At 41.1% G+C, this 18,861-nt stretch overlaps 1 protein-coding gene across 5 annotated transcripts in view; it reads right to left on the minus strand.

The window, feature by feature from the left end:
• Positions 1-18,861, minus strand: part of USP3 (ubiquitin specific peptidase 3) — a 41,721-nt gene that overhangs the window by 22,580 nt on the left and 280 nt on the right. Inside the window, exons 1-4 of one of the 5 annotated variants that reach the window (XM_071813805.1) lie at positions 18,239-18,535; positions 3,789-3,878; positions 2,448-2,508; positions 219-350 (exon numbers count right to left, since the gene is read on the minus strand). In XM_071813805.1, the coding sequence (XP_071669906.1) occupies positions 219-301 (83 nt within the window). In that variant the 5' untranslated portion in view covers positions 302-350; positions 2,448-2,508; positions 3,789-3,878; positions 18,239-18,535. Of the gene's footprint in view, positions 1-218; positions 351-2,447; positions 2,509-3,788; positions 3,879-16,158; positions 16,243-18,238; positions 18,536-18,861 lie in introns of those variants that run through there. The other 4 variants (XM_071813803.1, XM_065847034.2, XM_065847033.2 and 1 more) reach the window with 4 other exon arrangements.

Here is an 18,861-nt window from a genome sequence, read left to right on the forward strand (position 1 = left end):
GCTAAGTCATTTGAAAGGCAGGAGTTTAGCCCCAGTCAGTGCTACAATACACATGCAAAAGTAGAGGGTTTATTTTGTAACTGTTTTTAAACAGCCAGGTTTGGAAATCAAGAGATAAAGTGCATAACAATATGTGTAATATAATGCTTCACAAGAGTCTAGAGTATTTTTCTTCTAGTATGTAAAAAGTTGTCAAATTACAGCGTTTAAACCCTTACCAGTATGTACTGTAACTACTGCAATCCATACACACAGTATGCTGAACTTTCTCTTGCTTTTCTGTTTTCTTATGATTGGTCATAGGAACCTGCGCATCTTCATAATGCTTTTTTGCATGGCCATTCACATATCTAAAATAAATGAAAAACAAAAAAAAAGTCGTATACTTTTAAACAGTTACTTAACCAACATCCATTGAATGTAAGAAGAACAAAGGCAGCCTAATAAGCATCCAATATTTATACCAGCATTAAAACAGGCAATTCACCTCTGTGAAAACATCGGTTAAATTTTCTAACTTTTTACCCTTTTACTCTTCCATGTTGTCTAAATTAATCTCTCCATCTCCTTCATAGCAACCACCAACTGGCATCCTTGTACCAAACCCGGGGATGTGGGCCCTGAACAGACTGATGCACCTTCACAACTGTGAAACCGTTGGCTCCCTTTTTCTATACCTGTAACGTGGTCAGTTCTCTATATTACTTTCCCATATACTGTTCTTACAGCTCTAATTTTTTCTCCACCCAGCACCCATCACATTTATGATTACTTTAACAGTGTGCTGACCCCCATATGAAAGCACATCCATTTTAAGCTTTCCCATTCTGCAGCACCATTTAGAGCATTCTGCGTCTTATAAAGTTCATAATTTGAAAAGGCTCTGGTGCCTGGGGTCACATCACAGAAAATCTAAAATCCTGTGGCTCTTTTGCTGACACAACGAGCATTTTCATGCTCAAAATTTGAGATCTAGAAAATTAAGCATCTTTCATCAATAAAGTGTCACTACAAATGCAAGAGCCCTAAGTATCCTCTGAAAATCATTAACGCCATTTCTCGCTCATTGGACTCAGTACTGCAAACCACCAGGAACGCTGCACATGCTCCACAGGAAGGTTTCTCTGTCGTCCGCTTGTTCTCAGTTGCAGGTGTGAACAATTCTGCTCACACAGCCACGCTGGTTCAGGCACCAGAGCCACAGGGCGACTGACACAGTAGCCAACGCTGCTGTGCTGGCAGAACCCCACAGCACTTTTGTCACAACCCCTCTTCAAGAGAAGATTTGAAAAGTCCCATTTCTCTTCCTTGAATTTCAAACATTATCCAAATAGAATATGCTGCGTGCTTTCATGATCAAAAGTGTTCTCATTACAAGGTATATTACCTACTTCTTATGCAATTATTTTAAATTCTAAGGATGGGAGCACTTTAGAAAGTCAAAATTGCATAAATAACTGACTCAATGTCTACTACCTGCATACAAGAGAGGTGGACACTAATATGTGGAGAGTAATATGTTTTTTTAATTGGTAAAAAGTAAAATATTCCAAAGTATTTATTTTACACCATCATTTTAATTGGTAAAAAGTAAAATATTCCAAAGTATTTATTTTACACCATCATGACATGAAGTAGCTCCCCATCTCTTGGCTCTCACCAAGTATAAGTTTCTAAGATAAAACACTAAATAAAAAGAGAAAAAAAAAGGTTTTCTGCTGAAAACCCTAGGAGGCTTTATGAAAAATGTGGCCCTTACTGCTATCCAGATCAAAGAAACAAAACCTGGACTTTATTGAATACACTTTAAAACACAAAGTCACTAAGAAGCAGCAAATTTTCTACAATTATCCTGACATATAAATAGCAGCATTGACCGTATCATCCCTCTACAATTTCTTTGGGTGTACCTTAACTAACAGAGACAAAACACAGGTGTACTCTGAATGAATTCTGATGATAACTCGTCCTTATATGTTATGGTAATAAGTTTCTTCCAAAACTACACTACAGTACATTTAAGGTATTTTTCTGTCTTAGCTAGACAGTTGCTATTTTTCTCAAAATCAGTTATGCCAACATTTGTGGGTTTCCAAGAATTCTTACTGGTTTAATCTTATTACAACAGAGACATCTTTTCCAGAATGGAACTTTACAATAATCCACTGAATCACTAAAGGCACTTTCTGAGCTGAGCAACCACATCCACTGTACACTTATCTTTTGGAAATAAAATACGATGTTGAGTATAATCTCTGGATTCTCGTAAGGTAGCAAGGAAGTGTGTTCAGTATAAACATACACTGTTAAATGAGATAATGAAAGGTTTATTTCAGGGAACTGTAAGTCATTCAGGAAAAAGTTAAATCAACTGCTGCAGAGTCAAGCAACAAAGGAAAAAGACAAAGGTCTGATTAAAAGACTTACACACCAACACTTGTACCCACCTTCCACAATGGACACTTGAGCACGTCAGACAGACCCACGGACTTTTATTTGACCGGCACACTATAAAAGATTAGAAAAAAAAAGTATTAAATGAATTGTGTCTGATATTACAGTTGCATAACACGTTCTGAACACCAGCAACAGCTCTGCTGACTCCAGCTGGCAGCACAGTTACGTAAAATAGCCAGTCATGTTCATTAACCTTTATTAGAGACTAAACTATGAGACTGAAGAGCTATTGACACTAAAGCACATTAACCTTCTTCTGGCTTGGGTTTTAGTTGCAGGCTACACATTTACCTGCTACTTTCAATGAAAAATTTAAGGTTTTTTGGTCCTATTACATCCACATAAGTTCTACGTGATTTTGAAACACAATAAATAGCAGCAAACAAGTAGCAAAAACCCTAGTAAAGATTAAAAACCTTTCTTTAGGCTTTTCATAAGGCTGTCCACCCAACACCGGAAAAAAAGCCACAGCACTTCACTTCTGTTTCATAACATTATTTAGACAGCGAGCCACTTTAAAGAAGATACTGCAAGAAAGCCTGGCAATCTGATAAAAGCACACAGAATAAATTACTGTGCAATGCATAATAATATTAATACATATCGCTTATTCAATATGTATTCCTGTGCTGGTAAAGCCTTTATCCATGAAGATGTCACCCTTTCAAGTCAAACACAAGAAGCCTAAAGGTTAAAGTGTAACCCAGTGCTGTGCTTCACAACCCATGCAAGGCACCGGAAGATGTTATCTAAGTTTTCAGCTCTAAGTATAGAAAAATTAAATAACCGTGCTTGTTTTCAAGCTAAAGGGCTTAAAGGGAAAAACCAGCAGATACTATAAAATTATGAAACATCATCCCAGGGTAGAGTCATAGAAATGGGATATTCCGACTTCTACCCCAATCCAGGAGCAAAGTTTGCAAATTCAGATTAGAAACAAAATCTCAGTAAATAACCCATGTAGGCAGAACACAGTGGAACAGGCAAACAGAGCAAAATTTTACACAGAATCACACTGATTAGTCAAGAAAATGTATGTGCATCTTTATAAACAAAAGCAATTGTGGAACTACAACTAAATTGATATTGAACTCTCAAATTTTGAGTGGAGTTCCAATCTGGATCATGTCACTGAAGGAGGGATGCTACGATATACAGCGCTTGCATCTGAATGAAGTCAAATTGTTAACAATTATCCATTACCACAGCATGTACAGGAATAGCATTACATTTCCAAATACCCAACTAGTATGGTAAGAAAATTTAAATGCTAAGAACAGTAAAAAGACAACTTCAATTACGCCCAAAATACAAAAAGGGTACGATGCCACCTTGTTCTTCTACACGCTACGAACAACTGCTCCTTGGAGTAGCCACTCAGAAGTCCCAGAGGAAAAATAAGACACTGGAAACACACGGGTCTGCAAGGCAATGGGGAGGAAGAGACCAAGAGAAGGGGATTAAATCCTAGCGTGCATGTAAATTATGTATATTGTTATTTGTTGTAGAAAAGCTTGAGAACAGTGTTCCATGTCTGCAGTAACACCTCAGAAAGCTGCTCCAGGGCAGGATCCCCGCAGCAGGCTCACTGAGGACTTCTAGACAAACTCAAAAACACCTTCACCAAGCTACAAACTGTGGCACACGACAAACTGTTAAGATCAAAGACTATCAGAGAAAGTTAAGCTAACAAAAGTGAAAGAAGTTTCTTATTCAAATTAAATAAGCTGTAAGAAAAAACATTAACCCCCTCCTTGCTTTAATTGGGAGAGAAGTGACTAGTTTAGCTGATTAGAAGAGCTACTTTGTCACCATTAGATTTTGCCTATTTAATTTAAATTGGACAAAAAAAGCCCCCTAGCTAACACTGCTTCTTAAATAATTGCTTTCTGCATTTGAATTCATTATTACAAATTGTTGTATTTCAAGTCACAGGAGCAATCCAAGGAACGGTTAAAACTAAGAGTTTCACTGTGTTCACTGGAAAAAAGCACAGTTAAGTAGCTACTTTAAACTGTTCAGTAAAGACTCCAGAGCTGTTTTCTTCAACTGCTGCAATCTTTACTTCACTTGACAAACACATCTCACATGTCTCAGTTTCCATGTTTTGGTTTTCCAAAAACAAATTTTCCTGTTTCTGAGGTTGATGGGTTCTCCCAACTGTGATGGTAACCTTGCAATAAATAAAGGAGCAAGGTACAGCTGTTTCAGCTTACATTTCAAGTTAGAAAAGTGGAAGGAGTTTGTCTAATTTGACTAAAACATTACTGAGAAAACCAACATTTGGCAGTGGCAAACAAAAGAGGAAGGGCAGACCTTAAACAGCCATCATCCGTTAAACACCGGTCAAATGCACCACCACCGCAACCTGATACAATTCTATTTTCCTGAATTACACAAACTGAAAGGTAAAAAATTAACCAGAAGGAAACGGGAGCCAAAATCATTCATGCACTTAAACAGATTAAGTGCTGCATGACCAAACTACTACCGTACACTTTCCTTGACAGGAACATGAAACAGTTTTCCCAGCATTCAAACCCCAGCAGAAATCCCCACTTAAAACCAACATTTTTGCTTTCACTGCGGTATCATCTGTGGATAGCACTGGTTCTCGACCAGCAGGTCAAAGCATTACAATGCAAACTGTTGCTCTTATTTTCCACCATGTACCAATTACAATTTGACGTTCAGATACTTTAAACATCAGCACTCCTTGCTTGTCAAGTGTTAAATTATACTGAAGCGTTAAATTGTACTGAAGTGTTATATTATACTGCTCACTCCACAGAGTTCACCTCACGTTTAAGTGTTCTGCACAAACAGCAAACAAGTCCACCAACTTCGCACAAGGCCAAAAAATATCTTCCACTAAAATGTTCCATCTTGCACATGAGGGAATAGGAAAAGACGGCTCATTTGTTTGCTTTAACTTTGAGGAAGAACTTTGCTCCAATTGCATCACATTAAAAACGTGTAGTTTATCTTCTTCACAAACATCTCCTCCCACAAAGAACTCAAATAACATGGAAGTGACTCCCACTAAGATTAAACACAGAAGGCAGTATTAAATTTGTGACCTACAGTCGCCCTGCTCTGAGAGGATTGCACAATTGATTTTTTAAAGGTTGCTGAAGATTGTGTTCCACGTTTCTCTGAAGCCAGCTCCCTAGGTACTCCTCAGTTCAGATCCTGAGGCAGTTACCGTCTGTTCCTGACTATTAATGAATTAAATTAGGCCTGGAGCTTCAGGCATTAGTCAGGACTCTAACACAAGAGGTACCATGGAACAAACAGTAAAGCGCAGTCACTGCCTTGAACTGCTTACAATCTAAATTAAAGGTAGACAGTTTGGCTACATCTATAAAGAAAATACACGTTATTCCTTTCAGATGTAATATTGACTTGAAGGCACTAGGCTTAGAAGCGGATCAGAAACAAGAGACACAGATTCGCAGCAAATCCATTCTCAATTCAAAGCACATTACACAGCCCTAGAACTTGCTCCTTAAAACAGACTTGGGTGTTTAGGACTTTTAAGTCAGACAGTTACCCAGAATCATGAGGAAAAACTCTCGGACCCATTTGTACAGGTATGTACATCTTCCTTCAACCACCAGTGCTATTTAAAAAAAGAGGAGGGGGGTGCACTACACAACACTCCATACTTTGATGCTCAGCAAACATCTTAACCACATTAAAAAAATATATCTGTGTTTGTTACATCTTATTTAGTGGTATCCAGGCAAAGGAACACTGGCTGCTTTCTCAGCTTGAACTTAAATGGCCACTGCAATGGTTAGCAACCCTCATTCTGCTATATTTTTAGAATAGCTCCAAGTGGTTAGGCAAAGATGATACTAACATGCCAAAAGGACAGGGAAAGCAAATCTGCAGTGCCACAATGTCTAAAGCCGTAAGCCATTTGCCATTTTACATCAATATCAGCTTATTCAGACACTTAGAAACATAATTTTTTATAATACTATATTTTACAGACTGGTTTAAGTGAAATCTGAATGAATACTCATTATTAGCCCACAAAGCCCTCTGTAAATGGAGTATCCATCCAGCCCCAAGAGGGCAAACAATCACAACCCAGTGCATACAGACTCGTACATAACCACGGGAGCGTTCAGAGATGTCCCTCCAGCTCCCGCTTTCTGTAAATCATCCTGATACATAATGTTCATCAACTTATGCCAAGCAGAATGAGTAAGATACAGCTAATCAGTTTGGCACTGTCACCACGGGGCCCCCACCCCATCTTGCCCTCACAATAGCTCAGAGATGTACTTGTGAATTGTGACCTTTTTGTTTTCTTTACTGAAAACTGACTCCAAGAGCATTTGCGAGGCATGAAAGCTCCTGCCAAACACTGCGTTCCTTATGCAACAAAGCTGCAGATTTCCACTGTAAGAAAGCTACAGCTATGTAAGAGTATACAAACAAGCCGTGAAATTAATGGGTTTGTTTCAATAGCAGACTGCATAATTTATAAATTGGCAAAAGAAAAAAGCAGCAGGAAGAGGAGGAGAAAAACAGGAAGCAGTTTCTGTGCAGCAGCCAAGGTCAGAAACCTGCAATATAGAACGTGCCCCGCAGAGCCGGCAGCAGCGAGCCCGGGGACCAGGGCACAGCGGCACCCGAGGCCACAGCTGCTGCACAACTCCGTTTGAAATAGTCCTTCGTTACATCACTAAAAAAGGCCACAAAACATGAGCACAGTGAGAGCAATACTTTGGTCCTCCTGTCAAGAGCATGTTGAATAGAAACAAGACTAGGGTCGCTGAACTATTCCCAGTGGTCTTCACGGCCTTCACAAAACAGCCTGGACTGTTCTCCAAAGGAGCTGTACCAACACTACTATCTTACTTGTATAATTATATGGTTAAACTACAATAATGTAATAACCTGCAGAGAAACATCTTTGGATTAAATGACCTTTTTTCATTTCAGTTTACGTCACCACAGTAGGTCGGCTATGCTGATAGAAGCTGAACTGGAAAAGGTCACTGTTCCTCTGCACAGTATCTGCACCAGGAACAATATTTACACAGTTGTGGTTGCACTGCTGTACCGATACTGTGCTGAGCAACTTGTCCCACAAACATAAGCACTCAGTGACAAACAAATATATATCATAAAACCATATAATCATAGAACAGTTTGGGTTGGAAGGCACCTTCAAAGGACATCTAGTCCATCCCCCAACATGCCACATACGTATAGCATGCTGTATGTGTAGGATGTATACAAACACTATATGTATGCTCACATAGGTGTATCTCAAAAAAAAAAAAAAGGGAAGAATACTGTTAAAAGTATTCTAGAGATACAGACTTTCCCTTTCCCATACTTTCAATATCACCTTGCCTAACAATCCCTCATTGCCCTGGTTGGTTAGGATTTTGTAACAGGACAAAGTTACTCTACATTTGGTTCCTCATAGAACCTGACAAACCAGTAAAAAGAGCTGGGCTGCCTGCATTAGCACAAAAAAGAAGCAACAATCTGCACACCAAAAAGTGAAACCCCTGCTTTGTGAAACATGATCCTTCTGCCACACATCAGGCCTAAGGAATCAGAATAAAAGCTGCTTCCTCCACAGACCTGGAAGCAAATGTGAGAGAAACTTGCGAGCAAAAAATCCTGGGAAACAATTGCAAGTGGTGGGAATGCAAAATACTGCACAAACCTTCCAACATTATGCATACCCTTTAGAAATAACATCTCAAATGCAAAGTTTTTCAGTCATGGGACTCAGAACATTTCTCAGAGAGCCCACTTTCATTTTACAGACTGAAAAATGGAGCAAGAGAGATGAAAAATTAACCAAAGAATTTTAAATTAATCGGCATAGATCAGAACTGGGCCTACCAGCCCTAATACCTTAGACCTTTACGTCACTTCACTTGCAGGCAAGGGTAAGACATCCCAAACTCAGTACTCTACACAGAACTTTTAAGGTGACTTGCAAATCAGCTCTGAATTAAAACACCTAAAACTTCCCATATGCCATACACAACAAATACCAGACACACCAGAGTCATCTATAAAAGCCAGCATTTTAAGTTGGGAATTGCTGAAGTTCTTAGCCTACAAGAAATATCAAGGAGACAAAGGTGCTAGATGTTGTCGTTCCTCTGGGCTCACGTGCTGGGGCTGCAAAAAAGGCTCTGGCCACCACTGGAATTCACAGCTCTGGAACTCCTTCTGGATGCAGGAACCCCATCTTTTCAAAGCCTGAATGAATCAGCTGAGAAGTTTCCACCATGGATTCAAGATGTGAACGCCTCACATTTAATGCACACACATCCATCCTCCCCGTGGAAAACCTTCCTTCCAGACTACTCCTAAGTGCCCAGGGAGAACCAACCTCTCCTTTTGCTAAAGACACCTCCCATTAATAGTTATATAGGGGAAGAGTGAGACAAAGCAAAAGAGAAAGTGTGACTTTCACCAAAACTAGCCTTTACCGCTTTCACCTCGGCTGCATGCTCTGCAGCAACCAAGAGCCATGTATTCTATGTTCCAAATCCTCCAGATGAAACATTCAGTTTTTAGAACTGAGACCAGAACCAAGGATTTTCCACTTAAAATGAACCGTCAAAATCACGACGTTACAGAGTCACGTGCACTGTTTCCTTCTGGCCCATAAACTCGGTTATAAACCAGCATATACAATAAAACAGTTTCTCAGAACATCAGTCAAGACTGCAGGACAGCTGGATGTGTGCAGGATCGGATACACTGGCACTGAAAAAAACCTTTTTAAGCAGAACTGAAGAAGCCTCAAAAAACATAGGTGTCCTCCAAGTAAGTCAGTATTTGTAGAGGCAGCATGTAGAAATTCCTAGCAGGCAATTACACTTAGTACCAATTACACATGTAATAGCACAACCGATCGTGTTCCCAGTTTTTGGCTTTGCATTATTTCGTGTATTTAAAAAGGCAGCTGCTACAAGCATACGCACCAGCTTTATTATCCAACCTTATTGTCTGTTGACATTCGGGAGAGATCCAAAATACTGAAATGAGTATCTCAACTAAACGTGTTGGTAAAATCATAAAACAGGGCAGGCACTGACATACACAGGAGCCCACTAAGTCTAAGCAGAATTCTAACTCTATTTTATACTCTAGGAGTAGGTTCCAGAAGTTAAATACTGCATTAAATGTCAGTAGTTGCTGATTTACTTTTTTTTGTTTCTGGGGGGTAGCAGCTGGGGAGGGGGGAGCAGTGTTTTTAAACCATATACACATCTGGTAAAAGTATCTGCTCTACATTTTAGGAACTTAAGGGAAGTCAATTCCAGACGAGTAACTGTAATGAAAACCAGGTGACTAAAAGAAGTAAATGTTACAAGAGTACTTTTTAAACCTTTGAGTAAGCTAAAGCGCCATTCTAGCCAGAGAATACAGGACAAAGGAATGTCACAGGCATTGCAAACTAGAGACATCTTCCACACCTTATCTACAGGCCAGCTGGTTTACTGGTTAGGTTTTAAGGAGTATTCCCATTTGTTTTCAAGCTTCATTTCACATAAAGCTCTTCTATCTTGCTCTCAGTCCCATTACAAGAAATTCATAAATGGACTGAACTTGTGTTAAACTATTTGATTTTAGAAAAATAAATATTCTATTTAACAATACCTTACATAAGTTTCATTTGTTAGACATCTTATTGTGTGCTTCAGAAGAACAGCATTCTAGTCAAATTGAAACCAGACAGAAAGGGAAATGGCTTTTAATTACACTATTTTAAATGGTTTGTTTTAAAACCAGCTAATACCCCATACCAGAGGAAAAGGTAAGAAAGGATGCAATTTAAATTACATTTAAATCAAAGCAAGAGAATTTACAAGGAAGTAAGCTTCCTGGTAAGCACCACTAACAATACAAAAATGTTAACTATTGTTTTAGTGTTTCATACCTTCATAACAAAGACTTGCACAATGAATAGGAGTCTCAAAAAATAGCAAGTCTTAGCCTGTCTCAAATCACATTGAAATGTAAGAGAATTCAAAGAGACTCTGAAGAGCATAGAAGGCAAGAAAGCACCCTCACCATACAGCTATGGAAAAAACCAACACAGTTATTTCTTCTGCTATTGTATTTCAGCTGAAACCAGAAAGATTAAGTTTTTAGTGAGAAAAAAAAAAAAGTTATATTGTGCTAGTGAGTGGACTTTGAAAATCAATCAATATTTGTGCTCACGCACAATGGAACGTGTGGTTTCCTCCTCTCTGTCACGAAATAAAAGCATTGCTGAGTCTCACATATGAGAGATTTCACCAGTGGTTACAGTGAACCACTCTATCACAACAGAAAACTGCATACAATTCACACACAGTAAAAAACAACTGAGTAAGAATATAAAACATGGGTAGGTGAACAATCTTTCATAGGATAAATAGGTCACTGAGGTCCCCAACACATTCCTAACAGTGAGGAATGTTTGCCAGAGAACAATGTCATTAGCTCCATCTGCATGTAATTCAGCTCCGGGTTACGCTCAGCCGCGCTGGCTTACAGTTTGCTATGTGGATTATGCAATCAGAATTCCACACCAAACAACTTGGAGCTCAAACACGCGTGTTTTTTAGTCTGCCTGTATTCTTTATCCCGTGGTGGAAAAGCAGACAGGCAGGTAAGGAAAGCATCTTTGAACCGGGGGGAACAGGCACATCAGCTCCTGGGGAAGCGGCTGAGCCAGCTGGGGCTGCAGGGAAGGTGCAAAACCAAAGTCACATCTCCTATAGCAGCAACACACAGGTAGAGCGTCCTGTGCTGCTTCTGTTATGGTAAAGAAATAAGGTCGCCCAGCACTACCAAACACATAGACTGTAGCTCTCAGGCTACAGTAGTGCCCTATTTTTTGGCCATTTAGTCTTTCTACACGCAAAGTCAAACTTGAGGTCAAGCAATACCAGTAGCTGTTCTTCCTGCATATACCACATAGACCATTTCCTACCTGAAAACAACAGTGAGAAGATCATCGGAACAGGCTTATTATACAAACGATCATAGAATCGTTTCAGTTGGAGGAGACCCTCAGGATCATCAACAACCAACCCCAGCACTAAACCGTGTCCCTAAGAACTGTGACCAAAAGCTTTCTTTTTTTTTTTTTAATTATTGCCTCTATTTCTCCTTTACATTCTAAAAACAACTTCTAGTGGCTTGGCTACTTTGATAACTAATTAGTACCCAGATTTAAATATAAACATACACACATAGATATATTTTAAAATTAAATGCTTTCTAGCCCTCACAGGAAAACAGATATTGCTCCTTATTATAGTAGTAGCATGCCAAGAAAAAAATAAAGTTATTCAATCTTTATATTAAAGCGAGACACACAAATATCCATTTTCAGACAGCGGCCAGAAAAAACACAGCAAAGCCAACAGTGTAACATAATTTTTAAACCCTTAAGGAAAGGAATCTTCTTGAGTCAGTTGGCAATTAATCTCAGGTCAAAACACTCAAGCTAGAAATAGGAGGGAAAAGAAGGGAAAGACAGCAAGGTTTCTTGCTTTTATATAACATAGTAATTAATCTACTTATTTGTAGGCCCCACTATTTCATCCCTACTTCCCCAATATTAGCCAAAGGCACATGGCTAACCATCCCTGTGATCAAAAAAGGAGGACATCAAGTGCTCAGTGGACAAAAACATTACCAACTGAAAAACTTATGAACCCAAGGTTAAACAAGAAAAAAAATAAAATAAAAAGGGTCATGGCTGCCTGTACCAAATGAATCTGTATTTTGACATGGACAAGTGGGCACTCACATTCACACAGAATCCTCAATAACGCACCTATGAATTACCTTGAAAAATCAGCACCTGCCTGTTTGGTACCGGTAAGAACTCACATCCCCCAACTTGCAGTATCACGTCGCTCTGAAATTAAAAAGCTCCTGTACGGAGAGGGACGGGCTGACTTCCAGAATAACCACCTTGTTTTGCCAGGTTGCCTGTGGGTATTGTGATTCAATTCAAACGGGTAATAAAAATCTATCAAAGAAATTTCATAACTATGTTTACGAGATCCAGAATTATGTAAGATTTTCCAAAGAACAGGAAAAACCCCCAACCACTAGAGGACTGCCCTGACATACCAGTTGAGATTGTTGAATGATAAGTGTATTCATCGTGTCATGTACAGTTTAAAACACCCTCTTATAATCAAGGAAATGAATCACTAAGTACACAAAATCTTACACTGCTCCCATAGCAAAGACACCACAAAGCAATGACTATTTTATCAGATATCATTCTCTCTACAATAAAAACTGTTTCCTCCAATAATCTCAAAATAAAAATCAGAAAAGCCTTTACTAGTTTTCAGATGTAAATTTCTGAACAAGTTGCACTTTCTAACCTCCACGGATTATCTTAATGGCCTTTAACCACTTTTTACCTAGGTAATTAATGTTTGTTAAAAGAGAAAACACAGCAAGAACAGGTTATTAAATGGAGTGCCACTGATCAAATGAGAAATGGCTCAAAGCTTAATTTCATTCCAAATTTTCACTCTATGAACCTCAGAGACAGATGTGACAAAAACCCTGACGAGTTTCAGTCAGCCCTAGCACCTTGCAAAAATTGGAAAAACAAAGAGTAATGCCCTGATCTTGTTTAACACGTGCACATCTTGAAGGACTCAGGAAAGACAGGTGAAAATTATTATCCTGCTTACATTTAAAGCGACTGTAATGAGATTTGCACTAATCCGTGGGTATATCAAGAGTCTGCCATGCACATGAGTCTCTCTCCCACACACTGCGCGTGCACTTTGGGTCATTTCAAAACATTGAGTTTTAGTTACATCATTAAATACTTCAGAAGCTCAGTAGTAAAATTCATCCTTCAAAATCCAACTTCAAAATCATCATGAAGATGAGATCTGCTTTCCAAACAAAGGCAATGTACTAAATGTCTGACTGCTTCTCTCTTCTGCCAACGTTCAAGTTTTGTGATGGATTGTGATTTTTTTGAGAGTATAAACAAATTTTTGAAAAGCAAATCTAGAAAATATTCATTGCCATCAATTTAAGTTGGTTGACTTTAAAAAAGACCAAGTATTTGAAAACAAAGACTCTCATTTTGTAATTAAAAGGAAAATTAGGTCTAGCTTATTAGACCAAAATTGAGACCCATGACCCACCTCAACAGATGTGCACCTTGTAACAGTCAGTTCCAAAGCACTGTGCTCTATCACACAGGTAGACACCTACCGCCCCATGGTTGGCTTGTACGTCAGTAACCAATTCAAATGGGAAAAAATAAAAAGAAACAGTTTTCAGGAAAATGAAACTTCATCTAAAAAAACCCCCAAATCTAACAAGCTTTCATTTAAAAGATAGCCAGGGAATTAATTTGAGGAGATATAACAACCTACAAAGTCTGCAGAGTTACTAACAAGCATTCCTGCATTGCAGCGACCCAGACAAAAGGACATAAGACTACTCAGGTTTGAATTAAATTGAAGTGACTGAATTTAAAAAAAGGTAAATTTCTGTACATCCTTATTTTGTCAATTACATTTCAGACTAGATCTGGTGATTTTCAGGCCAAATTAATTTTCCAGACACAGTGTGACAAATGACCATCGAACATACAGGCCATTAGGCCCACACGCTGCCCATGAGTTCACCCTGAGCCAATGGACAGCTGACTGAACACAATTTTTCATGGAAAGAAGGTCCTACCCACCCGTCTGCAGTTTTAGTGAGCTGTCTGTCCTTCTGTATTGAACTGCGAAAGAGGAAAGAGGAAACGAGGACCTCCGGTAACAAAAAGAAAAAGCAAAAACAGAGACAAAAACTCATGGAGATGGAAAACAAACACTAAGAAGGAGCTGAGATGAAAAGGAAAGCCAAGACAGCTCGAGTCTGTGTGCCTGAGCATTTACAGTGTATTTGTTTTGGCACTGACTACAACAGCCCAGCAAATGTGGCAGAACGCTGTTACCTACCCCAGTGAAAAGAGAACAGTGTACCTGATTTATCTGAGGAAACAAAACCCAAAACTGCCTGCGGAGAGCAAACAAAATAACCGTCAAATCCGTCTGACCCTGTACAGTTGTGTTCTTGAAAGTTCTCCTACTCAGACCTAAACATTTGCTCTCACATAAAAATAAAGCATTCAGTGATACTCTGGGTTATTCTGAACTAACTGAATTCACTAAGTAATTTAGTAAATTCGTTCAAACACAGAAAAAATGTCATTAATTTAGCATGTGGATTTCCACCTTAAACCCAGTTCACTAGGCCGCAAACAGCTTCCTTGTGCCAGCTCTCCCCGGTACTTTTTATGGTCCCAGCGTCACTCGCGAACACCACAATGTATGGTTCTGACCAACGGTGAAATTACAGCTCTTACTCAACACAAGCCAGAATGCACGAAACAGATGCCAGGCATATATATTTAGCTCCTGCAGGAAATAGCAGTCTACAGCCAGAATTGCTCTGCAATATCTAACAAAATTATGTCACTTAAGAAAAACATGTATTCAACTGACAGCGATCAGAAAAGCAACAGTTTAAGCGTCCTTCAGAAGTACAATTCCTCTTTAAAAAAATTTAAAAATCAAAAATTAACCGCATCTCCATTTCAGCGTGCACAATCCCATCTGTCTGCAGTTGTTCTTCTAAAGAAAGAACTTAAAATTCTACATAGAACAATCAATGAGTCCAGAGAGAACAAGTAATGAAACCTCAGCCATGCAGAAAGAGTCAGAAAAGCTCTCAGAGCTGCACAGGTGTGCTCAGAAGGCCGCAATCTCACTTAGGTGAGGCATGGCTCCCCGTGGCTTCGTGAGGCTATGCAAAGCTGCTGAGGAATCCCACATCTGAGCCGCTCCGGAGCGCTTTTCACCATCGCGCGATGTGCGCGGCAGCGCTGCAGGTGTGGCACAGCACACGAGCCCCGCTGACTCAGCCCCTGACGGCCTCGCCGATGCCCGCGGCTGCTCTGCTTCCAGCTCCAGCAGAGCTCCAGAAACCCCGGCGCACGAAGGACTGCACTCCAACGGGAATTAGCAGACGCTTGCGTGCAGTATTTCACACTACAGCACCGATTAAAAGCCATTTTCAGTTTCTGTACCATCTCTGCTTTACATATTCGTCTTCTCAAATACAACAGCAAACTACCTCCGAATCTGCAAAAAAAACATTCTGTGCTTTCTTCCAATAGTCTTCAAGCTCCTCAAAGCAAACGCACGCTGCTTTCTGCACTGCTTACTGTACAGAACACGCCTGACCAGATTAAACTCTCGGGAGAAAGCATGCCATTTTCTAAATTGGGTGCTTACACCCTCAGACTTCCTAACTACACAACAGCAACATCACAGAAGTTCTAGAGACGCTCAGAAATTAACATAAACCATTGCTCTTTAATTTGCAACAGAGACATTCATTCTTGGATCAACACACTTGTTCTCGGTGCTTCCTCTTATTGGTTTTTAGAAGTCTTCCTTCATCACAAACCCCCAGTATCAACTCAGATAGCTTCAAGGGGAACTTGTTTAGGCCAAAAGAGCGATTCAGGCTGGTGCACACGCTCCTCTGATCAATCCCCTAACTTCGGTAAAAACAGCTTCCAAATATCAGTGTCAAATGCAACACCCCTCCACCATACAGTGATACGGTCGTGTATTCAAATATTCAAAAGTGCCTCCACATTACCTTGTGATGTTATTGTTGCAACGAAGGGAGTTTTTGTGTAGAGGAGAGGAAAAGGTACTTAACCAATCAGCATCACTCCGCCAGCGTGACAGCTCCAGCTCCTCAAATCGTAGAAACGCAAGATAATGATAAAAATAGACAGCAGCAGCCTGAACTAACTTTCCAACCTATTCTGCAATGTTTTGCTATCACGGGCAGGTCACGTGGCTGCCAGAAACCGCCCGTATCAGTATCTTCACTCACTCTCCTTTTCTGGAAAGGTCAGCAGCAACTTGGAGCAGGGCTGGTGACAAGTTCTGAGTCATTTTAAGACAACGTGCTTCATGAGAGATGCCTCATAATTACAGACTGCAGAAAATTACCTTCTGAATATTTTTCTCCAACTGAGGCAACACCACCAACAAAAAGAACTAAGCCAACAGAACCTTAGAAAACAGCATCAAAAGTAATTCGAAATGCATTAAATTTTGACAAGATACTAATTTATACATGTCATTTTCACAGTTTAATTTTACATTACCAAGTTGCAGCAAAACCAGCAAATAAGAAATGGCATTTACTGTGAATTGACAGAAACCAGTATTGCACTCCTTTAAAAAATTAATCTCACTAAAATGAGCAGAAACAAGAAAGATAGAGGACTCTGTATACCATTAGGGAGTTAATGTAACAATAATCACATATTACTAGCCGGAACTAAAAAGGGAGGTGCTACATTTTACTATATTAGTAGGAACGTAAAATCCATTTTAAAAAATAACCATTTTAATTTGCTTTAAATTAACAAGAGCCTGCTGTTTGTTCATCGGAATGGTTTAAAGTCAATGTACCCATCTTTTTCCCTAGCTCACTTGTTAAAATTCGAAGTTACATCTGCGAGTACTGTATGACTTTTTAATCTTGATTCTTAAAGCGCACAGCAAACACAGACACTCCCCTGCATGTGGTATCACCATCAATCTCCTCGGTTCCCCCAAGCGTCTGGCACCTTCTTCCTGCCTCCCAGCCGCAATAAATCAGTCGACTGCCCAGCAACTGCCTCTCCCTGTAAGTGCTGGTTTGGGAGAAACACCTCTGAACAACAAAGAAAAAATTGTTCTAATTGCTGAACTTCTTTGTTGAGAAGCAGCATGCCCAGCAGGGTCCTGGGAGCTGTAAACTGGCTGGTTTTTTTAAGTTGGAAAGCTATACTAATACCTGAGCATATATTTTTAGCTTTTGCAACCTTGTTTTTAAAATTCTCTGAAGGGTGGTTCCCTACTGCCATATGCTTTTGGTTGACAACTTGGCTTACCCTTGATACTCTAAAGATAACAGACGGATCTACAGAGTTAGACTTCTTGTCATTAATTTTTTTTTTTTTTCAGCAAAGACACATTAGGCACAACAAATTTTCCTGTACTGCTCCTTTCCTTCTAACCATTTCTCCACATTATTCCCCTGTATACTCCCTGTAAAATCAAAAGCATTACAGACTGAAAGAACTGGTTTTGCCAAAGGTAGCAGCAGCACCACACCTTGGCTCCAGGAAAGCCGGGAAGAGCCCGAGCGAGCAGCAGCCTCCGCACACAGCAGCACCGGTACTGTGAGACAAAGGACAACCCTCTCTCCTTTAAACAAGGAACACCCTAAAATACAGCCAGCGTTTCAGTGCTCCCCGATGGGTCGGTGCCCGCAGCACAGGCCACGCTGCTGCCCTAAGCCAGACCTGCTTCTGAGTTAAACCTAACTTGGGCGCATCTACTTTCACACCGAGCATAACCAGACACGCTACAGCTATAGAAAACAAAAATATGGACCAAAACGGACAGCAATCACCAGAGGTTATCTGTGTAGAGGCGTGCGACGATCTATTAAAAGCTAAATTTAAACAACCTTGGGCCCGACACCTTTAAAGGGAAAGCCCCCAAACAAACAGGATCAGGCAGGGACAGCAGTGAAGACAGGATACGTTTCAAAGATGGCAATTTGCATTATTCAATCAGCGAGCAACACACTAAACCAAGATGACCTCGACACTCCTACCGACCGCAGAGCAGATGAACGTAACTCCCGAACCCCCCAGACCGCCCCCACCGACCTGCTCCCTGGATTGAAGGGGGGGCCCAAGCGTCGCCTTCAGCCTCAGCGGCCCAACTCAAACTGCACTCTTCAGTGCCCTTCCAAAACGTACATTAGACAAAAAGAAAAAGTAGTGGCAGAGTGGCTGAACGAGCACACTGACCCTGCGGTGGCCCCTGCTTCCCAGCCCCGCTCCCCCGGGCCGGGCTGAGCACGCAGCTCCTCCGCCAGACAAAAGGATCGCGGGTCCCGCATTCCTCCGCGCCCGCCGGGGCCAACTCAGCCGCCCGCCCCGGGCCGGCCGCGCTGCCGGCGGACAAAGCTGCGCAGGCAAGGCCGGGGCCGGAGCGGGGCTGTCCCCTCCCCCGCCGCGCCGGGACATGCGGCGGCCCCTCCGCGGGGCGCAGGACGGGCGGCCAGGACAGCGCCGCGGGGTCTCCACGTCCCCAGCGCCCCGGAGCGGGGTCCCGTGGGGCGGCCCCCGGTGGGGTGAGGGCCGGGGCAACCCCCCTGCCTGCTCCCTCCCCCGTGCCCTCCCCGGCCGCGGGGCACCCTCCTGCCCGGGGGCTGCGCGGCCCGCGCCGGCCGAGGAGAACAAAGGAGCGGCCGGCGGCGAGAAGCGCCCGCCCAACGCCGGAGCGC

Source organism: Patagioenas fasciata, chromosome 12 (genome assembly GCF_037038585.1).
Source record: "Patagioenas fasciata isolate bPatFas1 chromosome 12, bPatFas1.hap1, whole genome shotgun sequence".
Taxonomy (NCBI): Eukaryota; Metazoa; Chordata; class Aves; order Columbiformes; family Columbidae; genus Patagioenas; species Patagioenas fasciata.